The sequence below is a fragment of the Xenopus laevis genome, chromosome 9_10S (genome assembly GCF_017654675.1).
Source record: "Xenopus laevis strain J_2021 chromosome 9_10S, Xenopus_laevis_v10.1, whole genome shotgun sequence".
Taxonomy (NCBI): Eukaryota; Metazoa; Chordata; class Amphibia; order Anura; family Pipidae; genus Xenopus; species Xenopus laevis.
The window spans coordinates 7,035,261-7,046,001 of record NC_054388.1 but is presented as its reverse complement, the minus strand read 5'-3'; the positions used below and the strand labels follow the sequence as shown (position 1 = coordinate 7,046,001).

The 10,741-nt window shown below is 43.2% G+C and overlaps 1 protein-coding gene across 1 annotated transcript in view; it reads right to left on the bottom strand.

The window, feature by feature from the left end:
- gosr2.S (golgi SNAP receptor complex member 2 S homeolog) overlaps positions 1-1,056 on the bottom strand; it is a 14,693-nt gene extending 13,637 nt beyond the window's left edge. Inside the window, exon 1 of the mRNA XM_018237262.2 lies at positions 891-1,056. Coding sequence (XP_018092751.1) covers positions 891-919 — 29 coding nt within the window. The 5' untranslated portion in view covers positions 920-1,056. The remainder of the gene's footprint in view (positions 1-890) is intronic.
- Positions 1,057-10,741: the final 9,685 nt, after the last annotated feature.

Here is a 10,741-nt window from a genome sequence, read left to right as displayed (position 1 = left end):
TGGGATCTGCACTACAGTTTACGTAAATACGCAGAGTATTTTAAATATGGCGTTGCGAGATAAATGACGCATATACATTTTTACGGCGTATTAGGCCGGTGACCTAATTACGTTGCGTATCGACGATTATTCCTGCTCCATTTTGCCTGTAAATAGCTTTTCTATTTTCTATTTCTAGCCAGCGGAATTACGGGGATCGAGAACAATGAGAAATCAATGGTGGGAGAAGAAACCTACGTGCTGAAACACGCATGTTGACGGTCACGTGTGGTTTCAGTTTCGTATTTACGCCCGACGGAGCTTTTTTAAAAACGCAATGTAAAAACGTCACGTCTGCCTTGCCCTTAGTATGATGTAAAGAGGGGTATTCGGAGACAATTTTCAGTTGGTTTTCGTTATATTTTATTTGTGGTTTTTGACTTATTTAGCTTTTTATTCAGCAGCTCTTCAGTTTGCAATTTCAGCCATCTGGTTGCTAAGGTCCAAATTCCCCTAGCAACCATGCACTGATTTGAATAAGAGACTGGAATATGAATAGGAGAGGCCTGAATAGAGAGATGAAGAATAAAAAGTAGCGATAACAATACATTTGTAGCCTTAAAGAGCCTTTGTTTTTTTTAGATGGGGTCAGTGACCCCCCTTTGAAAGCTGGAAAGAGTCAGAAGATGATGGCAAATAATTAAAAAACTATAAAAAGGAAAAAGTGAAGACCAATTGAAAAGTTGCTTAGAATTAGCCATTCTATGACCTGATTAAAGTTTATTTAAAGGCAAAGCAGCCCTTTATTCAGCAGCTGATAGTTATTACAAGGAGAACTGAAGCAAAAGGATGAGGAGGCATCTCAGGTTCTATGTTGAAAGGAGGTGGAACAGGGTCGAGATCCGACTCACTTGTTACTCTGGTGATAAAGCGCCTCCATGGCACCAGTTTCTGTCAATTTCGCCCCCAAAGGATCGGTAATTGATTAATTCTCCGCCACCAATCTGTTGATTGCCCCGGCAGCCCACACTACCCTGTCCCTGCCACACGTCATCACTTCCGGGTTCCTTCAGGACGCAGTGGGGCGTCCGCGCTGCCTGTCGACTGACAAACATTTTAATAAGCGTGGAAAGAGCAAAGCCACGGGATCCAAATATTTATTTAATTTGATTCAACGGATGTTGTAAATAATATTGATCAAAAAAGGCTTCAGAGGGAGGCAAAAAGAACAGGAGTTGTACAGGCGGGGCACAAGTCAGCCATACTAGGGCTTTCAGTTGCCATGGTGACTGATGTCAGACTCAGCATCTTTTTAACTTGCTTTCCAGATGTTATTGTGATTTTAGGACCGGCTGTGTCTTGCTCTGAAATAAAAGGAGAAATCTTACATTGAATCTGCTGTTGTTTTTAATGAAAAACTACAACTTTTTGAGTTTATTAAGTGCCAGGATTGTACTGGAGGCCTGGTGGGAGTTGTAGTTCTGCAACAGCTGGAGGGTGACAAGTTTTATGTCCCTGTACAATATAATTCTCTCCTCCAAACTTTACACTGCGATCACTGTCCTGTTTTAAGAGGGACGGTCCCACTTTTGACAGCTCAACCTGCAGTCCTTCGTTTGTACTGGGAAGTCTAGTTTTTCTGTGCACTGAACAGCCAGAAAAAGAAACAAAGTTTAATTGGCAGAACAGACACAACAGAAGATAAGATACATTTGTAAGAATTTCTAGATAAGCAAATGAGTAATTGTGACAATATAAGATAACAGGTCCCTTGAGAAAAGTAAAGCTGGCCATAGATGTAAAGATTTTTAAAAGACCCAATCGTTATCGTGAGACCACGATTTTCTCGAAATGATCGTTTAAATGTACGAGTTGTCCATCAACTAAAGAGACCATTTCAGGCGATAGTTTTAACCTGGCCGATAAATTTCCTGACAGATGTCGGCTGAAAAATCGTAAGATGTTCGATTGTTCGAATCCCACTAACGGTTAATTTGACGGATTGGTCGGACTGCACTGAAATCAGTCGTTCAACAAAAAAGAATCGTCGCGTCTACTCATAGTACAGGGGTGATTGTGACCCAAGGACTGGTCCAACTGATGGAAAATCAGTAAGTGTTTTTTCAGCTTGTGCACCAAATTGGAGACTGCTTTAGAAAGCTCTGATATACGTATGTATTCTCTCTCTCTCTCTCTCTCTCTCTCTCTCCCTCTCCCTCTCCCTCTCCCTCTCTCTCTCTCTCTCTCTCTCTCTCTCTCTCTCTCTCCCTCTCTCTCTCTCTCTCTCTCTCTCTCTTACACACACACACACACCGTTCTTATGAGGCCATGGAAATCTTGAACAAACAGTGGACCATAAAAGTCGAACCAAAAGTTAGACAACCACTGATGCAAATTCTAGAGCAATGTTTCCCAAACTGTGGAACTATTCCATGTAGTGGGGACAAGACATGGTACATTATATGATTCTTGCTCTTATGCACTGAGGCAATGGTTTTCAGTTCATACCACCCGCCAGCACCCCCGTTGAAGGTCCAAACTTCAACCTTCAATGACCTCATATACATATTAACCAAAAATCTCTCTTTCAAGATGGACTTTCGTTTGTATCTAGAAGAGCTAATGCCCATTCTCCCCAATTCCACCCTAACTGGCCTTCAGGGTGAGCCTCCTGTCACTGCCCCAAGCCCACCAGGGGGGCAGCCGAATGTTTTGGGAACAAAGGGAGTGCAACCAAATTCTCGATCACAAAGAAGTAGCTAAAACCAATTGGTCCAAAGTCCTCTGCTGTAGAGAATTGAGGGAAGGGTTGACTTTGATTTACATCCTCATCTACTATGCAACCAAGCCAAGAACTATCAGAAAGTCAACTTCTATGGTCTCAGTAACTTTTATAGACTTTTGCCAGACATATTGGCCTTTGTCATTTAGGAGGCATCTTGAGAACTTGTCATCCCTTCAGTACAGATGGATCATGCTAGAGGCAGGGGATTTTTGGACAGGTGCGTCAAAGAGACGAGAACTGTAACATGTCATGGACTGAGCCGACGGGTATGAATTTGGACACCGATACTGGGGGTGGTGGTGGAGGTTCTGTGTAGTCACAACAGCCTTGGGGCGGATCCAGTGAACTTAGTGTTTTAAGGGAGACTGTGTATTGTAAATAGGATAAAAGAGTTACTGATCACTCTGGAAATGCCTCAGGGTCATTCCGATATCTGGACCTCCTCTGACACGGCCAACCAAGCAAATTCTTTTACAATATAACTTAAGAGAACTGAAATCAGATTTCAAACGCGGAAGCCTTTGAAATAACAGATTCCTATCGATGTAACTGGCATAAAAATTAAAAAAAAAAACGATGTCACGGTAGAAACTCTGATCCAGATTCAGGAATAATTACCATCCTGACCTGTATCTGATTTAAAGGGACAGTACGCAGCCCACCTGCAGATTCTGCAAGCATTTTGACAGCATATATGACATATATCAATAAAGATACCGATAAGAATGGGCTAATAAGGGCTGACCAACTGCAATGATGTTCATCTACTGCCGGCGGTTTGTTCAGCACCTTATCTATTTAAAGATGATCCTTTTAGTTATTTTCATTGTGTCCTAGAAAAATAGATCCTCGGCCTCCTCTTCCCAGCTCTTTCCAACTGATCAGACCCCAGAATTGTTGGTTTAACGACTAATTAGCACTAAGATACTGATCCCTTTACTTTCAGGTCAACAGATTAAACCCAATAAGATTTCAGAATACCAAGACATCAAGGTCATGTGATATAAAGAGGGTGCTGTAGGGAAGGGGTAGTGTAGACGTGGGAGGGCAATTTGTGGTTAACGTTCCCAGGCTATGGGATCACAGGACTGTGGGGCTTTAGGGTTACAACCTGCTCATTTGCGTCACATGCATTAAGGTTGTTAATTTATTGGCGGAAGAGTATTTGAGTGCAAAAAAAAAATGCATGAATGGCGTGTTTCATTTAACTGCACCATCACTGTGACATTTATACACTTCTGAAAGAAACTGTTAAAATAAGGGGTTGTTCTGCTTTTAAAGAACATAAGAGTTTATAATTACACGTGGTACCCAGGGTACTGAACACTTTGTGTTGCTTCACTGGCCCTTCTGTTGTTGTTGAATTACAATCTACCTGTTCCCACTGACAGCTGCATAGTGTAACAACTCAATTGAAGTAGGTATGGGAAATCAAGATGTTAACCTCTCTGGAACCACATGTGTTTATTATTTTCTGTGCCCTTTACTTAGTGGCTATTATCCTCTGTTACTATAGGCACCATCTCTCCCTACTATACCTGCTATCCCACAGTCACACTCCCTTCCCAGAGACTATTATCTACTGTTACTATAGGCAACATCTCTCCCTACTATACCTGCTATCCCACAGTCACACTCCCTTCCCAGAGACTATTATCCACTGTTACTATAGACACCATCTCTCCCTACTATACCTGCTATCCCACAGTCACACTCCCTTCCCAGAGACTATTATCCCACTGTTACTATAGACACCATCTCTCCCTACTATACCTGCTATCCCTCAGTCACACTCCCTTCCCAGAGACTATTATCCCACTGTTACTATAGGCACCATCTCTCCCTACTATACCTGCTATCCCACAGCCACACTCCCTTCCCAGAGACTATTATCCCACTGTTACTATAGACACCATCTCTCCCTACTATACCTGCTATCCCACAGTCACACTCCCTTCCCAGAGACTATTATCCACTGTTACTATAGGCACCATCTCTCCCTACTATACCTGCTATCCCACAGTCACACTCCCTTCCCAGAGACTATTATCCCACTGTTACTATAGACACCATCTCTCCCTACTATACCTGCTATCCCACAGTCACACTCCCTTCCCAGAGACTATTATCCACTGTTACTATAGACACCATCTCTCCCTACTATACCTGCTATCCCACAGTCACACTCCCTTCCCAGAGACTATTATCCACTGTTACTATAGGCACCATCTCTCCCTACTATACCTGCTATCTTCCCAGAGAGGGGTGCGGGCGTAGACACAGTCATGGCATCTCATCACATGAAGGCAAATCACAGACACTAGCCCTGGGCATTCATGTGAACAAGACAGAGGGAGATGGAGAGAAGGAGAGATTATCCTGAGTGACAGTCTCCATTCGCCCCCTCCAGGTGATTTCCATCTTACACAACACAGACCTCACAAGGTGCCTGTAACACACTCACCTTGGCTGTGGGATGGTTAACTGGTGTGTAACTAAGTGGGGCAGAGAGCATTTAACCCTTTACTTAATCAAATTGTATCTGACTGCTCTGGTTACAATAATTCTGGTAGTATCAGCGCTTCTCTAAAGGTGGCCAGACACAGACAGATTAAAGCTGCTGCTATCGGTCCTTTAGACTGATTTGGGATTTTTTCTGCTCATGTGTGGGGGCATCCGACGGGTCTCCCCTATTGATATCTGGCCACAAATCGCCTTACTTATTTTACATACACAAATTCACATGTTAGCGATTTTAAAATGCCTTCAACTTAAAAAGTGGACAAAGTGCCATGTTGGGCCGGTGTCTGTGATACCAGTGTGTGCCCGGCCTGTGCTTGGCAGTGCTGTGTTCATTTGGAGTTGGCAGGGGGAAGACCATACCCATACCTTATCTCACAGGCCATTCAGATACAGGCAGGCGGTAAGGAATGAGCTGGAGATATTTCCAGCATTCCACAGGAGGAGAGATGTGTTTGTGGATGACATGTAGGATACCCGGCACTGTTTGTTGTTAAAGTTCGAGTGAAAACACAAACTTCCTGGCCAAAACACAACCGCAGCCCTCGGGGCATAGATTTCCCATGATTGAGATACTGGAGCTTAAGGATCGGAAAGGCACCTGGGTTTGGTGTAAATACACCGTGCCGAGTAACATGAAATTGATTTTGTTAAGAAAAGGTCACAGGGAGACAATCGTGGTCTGAATTAATGAGGTTCTTTCTCTGTTCCCTAAAGATATATAATATATATTTTTCTATATAGATGTCCACCTAGATGCCTCCACGATAACCTTGACTAGTGTGACACACACAAGGGACTTAGTACTAGACCAGGGATCCCCAACCTTTAGAACCCGTGAGCAACATTCAGAAGTTAAAGGAGATGGGGAGCAACACTAGCATGAAAAATGTTCTTGGAGTGCCAAATACAGGCTGTGATTGGCCATTTAGTAGCCCCTATGTGGATTTTCAACCTACATTGAGGCTCTGTTTGGCAGTACACCTGGTTGTAATGCAGCCAAAACTTGCCTCCAAGCCTGGAATTAAAAATAAGCACCTGCTTTGAGGCCACTGGGAGCAACATCCAAGGGGTTGGAGAGCAACATGTTGCTCACGAGCTACTGGTTGGGGATCCCTGTACTAGACGCTACACAAATGGCCTAATAAGTACAGTATATTTAGGGCATTTGTTGATAATCTGGGAAATGTCAAAGACTATACATGGTTTACATCAGACCTTGCTCCAGTTGGGCTTACAATCTAAGGTCCCTATCATATTCCCACACACTATGGTCAATTTTATCAGGAGCCAATTAACCTGCCTGTATGTACCTGGAAGAAAACAACACAGACATGGGAAGAACACACAAACTCCAGAACATACAAAGAGTATGAATGAGTTCACAGAAGAGGTCCAAGAAGGTAGAGCCATTGGAACTATTGATGGACAATGCTAGGCTGCTGTGTGATCTACCAGATGAAAGTCTACTGGAAGACCACTATGTACCTTTTGTCGTAGAAAATGTAGTACCTTTGTCAGTCTGAGCTTTGTTCACTGTTCACAAATACCCTTTCCTTCCTAAACCTGGTGCTCTACATCTCCACAATCCTGCTCAGTAGGCATTCAATGGCACAAGCTATTGGGTGGGTGTATTATGTAAAGCTAGCACTGGCATGGCTCATTGGCATGGTTACTACCATATCAGGTGCCTCCTTCCAATAATGTTAAAATTACACATTACACATTTACATTACTATGTTAAAAGAAAAGGGACCTTGACCAAATTTAGAACAATAAAATGATGATTGAACTCCAAAACCTCTGGTCTCGAGAAACACTGAATAATGGGTAACTATGTAATGAGCCAGTCTGTAAGGATCTCCTAGGATCTGAGTCAGGGACCTTCCATTTCCAAGTATTCCTTCCATAACCAGTTTAAGTGGTTATAATACTTGTGGCCACACAATTAACATCTTGGGTGGGGAACAAAGCCCTTGTAATCGCTCACCATTGATTTGACTCATAATCACGTGGAGCTGGTGGAGCCCTTTGGGATTGTCTTGCACAGTCTACCAGTTGTTTATCTTCAAAACATGGCATAAATATAAACTGTATCTGTAGCCCCCCGATGTATACGGTTGCCATCGTGGGGGGGGACGTTTTGTCAGCCAAATATACAAATTAATTTATGTATATAAAAAATGTTCTGTATTTCTTGAATGTATCCAGTTTCCTTGTGAACATTCCCAATAAAGGTTTGAATAAGTCACTTCTTTCTGCCCTGAAGATACCTCTGTCGGACCACAGCATTTGAAGTTTACATTCCAACCCTTTTCAGTTCTACAAGATAGAGATAATTATGCGAAATAAGGAGATTAAGTGACTAGTGGGAGAAAAACCTAATAAACCAGAAGATGTCTAAAACTGTCAGTTCTTTTGCAGTTGAAACCGTGAGAATTTCCATATAGCAATCACTTGACCTTGATGAGAAGAGGGAGGTGGGGTGAGAGACCATCTGCATTGAGGCTGCAGGGTGCGGGTAAAGAGTGTTGCTGGGATTGGTCTTAGACCTTATATATGATTTTGGAAAAATATATCAGCATAATGCAAAGTTTGAGAAAAAGAAGTCCCGCGCAATGAAAGGACAAAGGGCAGTTAGTGGTGGCTATCATAATGTTCTTCAGTTGAAGGTAGGACATTCCTGATATACATTTTACTGGTAGATATATTGGATGGTTTGGGTGCCCAAGTGAGAAAATGTGACAGTGTGTTGGTCTTGGGGTCCAAGAAGAGAAACTGACCTCAAGGAGCCTCCAAATACTTGTGTATCTGTGGCAGGACAAAAAAAAGCACAGGAATACCAAAGTGCTAATGATAATTAACCTGGTAATGGTAGGTGAGGTCTTCCAGCACATGGTACTAGACATATGCACTTTATTGGGAGGGGACCAGATGTGCCAAAGGCCTACCAGGACCAAGGACCACCAGGGGGTTTTCCACTGGTTCCCAGTGGGCCAGAATGTCAATGGCCACTTATTGTAATACTCTTAGTAGAAATTTGATCCAGGGACTGGAAAGGATTTAGGAAAACTGTAGATAGTTACAGAGATGGACTTGTCTGAATCGACTTGAAGTTACATTTATCAGAGCAAGAGGTTGATCTTGATGGACATGTGTCTTCTTCAGCCTCTACTACAATGTACTTCTATACTAGAAATAAGTTGTATATTGTATCATTATCAACTTTCCTCCCCTGCTCAGATGCTTGGGGTCCTGGACAAGTGGACCTGCCCCTGGAAAAATATGGGCAAAATATGTATAAAAACCTCTCTGTGACAACAGTAGTTGTTTTAGCTAGAGGTTATGTTGGGTAACAAGGAAAAAGAAGTGTTGGATATCTTTTTAGTCAGCCCCCAATGGGAACTTCCCTGATTCCATGCTGCAATGTCAATGGAGGTGCAAAGGTGACATCCTGATTCCAAACCAGACCGGGGACATTAATAATCCACCAGGAATTTTGATGAGGCACACACCACATTCCTTCCTCAGAGATGTGAACCTGGACACTTCTTTATCTCCCAAAAACAAGGGCATCACCGTAGTCTGGAAAGCGTTAATGGGTGAGCCCCACACAGCTGATATTGTGTTAGTGAAACATCGCACGCAAAGAGAGGGCAGGGCGGCATCAGCTCCGACTCTTTCTCTCCCCTCCTTCTATTTTTTTCCCTATGATCACTTTTTAAATTGGATCTTACCAGAGGCAGTGACTCACTGCAACAAATATTCAAAACACAGCTTCAGGAAAACACAGACATTTTTTGCATAATGACCTGCGATCCCTTGTTGGGAACCATTCTACATCATGTTATCCAATGATCATTATATTGATGAAAATATATGTAGTCAGGCATGTTCTTGTGTGACACAAAACTGTCGAAAGAGGCTCCTTATACTAAGTCCAACCGTATAGGAACATGTAGATGTGCAGGGGTTCTTTATAGGGTACATGTAACTTATGCACATCATTCCTTTACCAGATACATATATGGACCTAGAGTAACTGTGTGCAGAGAATATCTGCAATTTGTGTATTTAGATTTATGAGTGGTAGCTGCCATAGTTCTAGCCTCTGTAGAGGCCCACTCAGTCTTGGGGCCCACCAGAACCTTAGACCATGGACTCGCTCTCCAAATGATTTCTCCTCTTCCTCTCCTCACTCAGCTTTGATTCTCCAAGTCTCTTTTCTTTCTGCTCTATAATCTATTATTCTATCTATTTCGCCTCTTTGTTCCCATGCAGAAGTAGGTAATGATCATGAACCAGGCCAAACGTTTAGAACAGTGATCCCCAACCAGTAGCTCGCGAGCAACATGTTTCTCTCCAACCCCTTGGATGTTGCCTCAAAGCAGGAGCTTATTTTTGAATTCCAGGCTTGGAGGCAAGTTTTGGTTGGATAAAAACCAGGCATACTGCCAAATAGAGTCTCCTGTAGGCTGCCAGTTCATATCGGGGCTACCAAACAGCCAATCACAGCCCTTATTTGACATCCCCATGGATGCTCCCCAACTCTTTTTGCATTTAAATGTGGCTCACAACTAAAAAAGGTTGGGGACCCCTGGTTTAGAAGCAGGAAAACCCATTGACACTTGGGCCCACCTGGAGTTTTCCTGGTTTCCTAGTGGGTCAGTTCCACACTGGGCCATCTCCAGGCTGCAATAATAACAGCTCCCCTTGTGGCACTAAGGAGAATGCTGCTAGGATTCCTTCTGCATATTAGCTCCTAGTGATTATTTCACCCACCCTCTACTTTTAAAGGACAAAGAAAGCTACAAGTTTATTGCCAATAAATTAGCCACAATAGTGCAAGCTATAACACTATATTTATTCTGCAGAATGCTTTACCATACCTGAGTAAACAGCTCTAGAAGCTCTCTCTGTTTGTCTAGGATAGCAGCTGCCATATTGGCTTGGTGTGACATCACTTCCTGCCTGAGTCTCTCCCTGCTCACTCATAGCTCTGGGCTCAGATCACAGCAGGGAGGGGAGAAAAGAGAAGGGGGGAAAGGAAGGAAGAGAGGAACAAACTGAGCATGCTCAAGCCCTAGCCCTGGAGGTTTAAGCTGAAAACAGGAAGTCTGATACAGAAGCCCATGAGTACACAATAGAAGGAAAGAAATGTGCTGTTTCTTTTGACAGAGGACTCAGAGCAGCATTACTTTGAGGGTTTACTGGTGTATTTATATAGACCTTTCTGATAAAGCTTACTAAGTTTTAGCCTTTCCTTCTCCTTCAACCCCCAATATTAAGGACCCCCCCAGTTGCCCCTCTTGTTGCTTAATCTTTTCGTTACCTCTCCCCCCAGGCAGCACTTTACCTCCTCTGACTTATCTATGATCCAAGCCGTCCCACAGCTGCAGACCTGTCAGTGCCCCAGGACACTAAAACCACACATATTAACTCACACTCAGCCACATG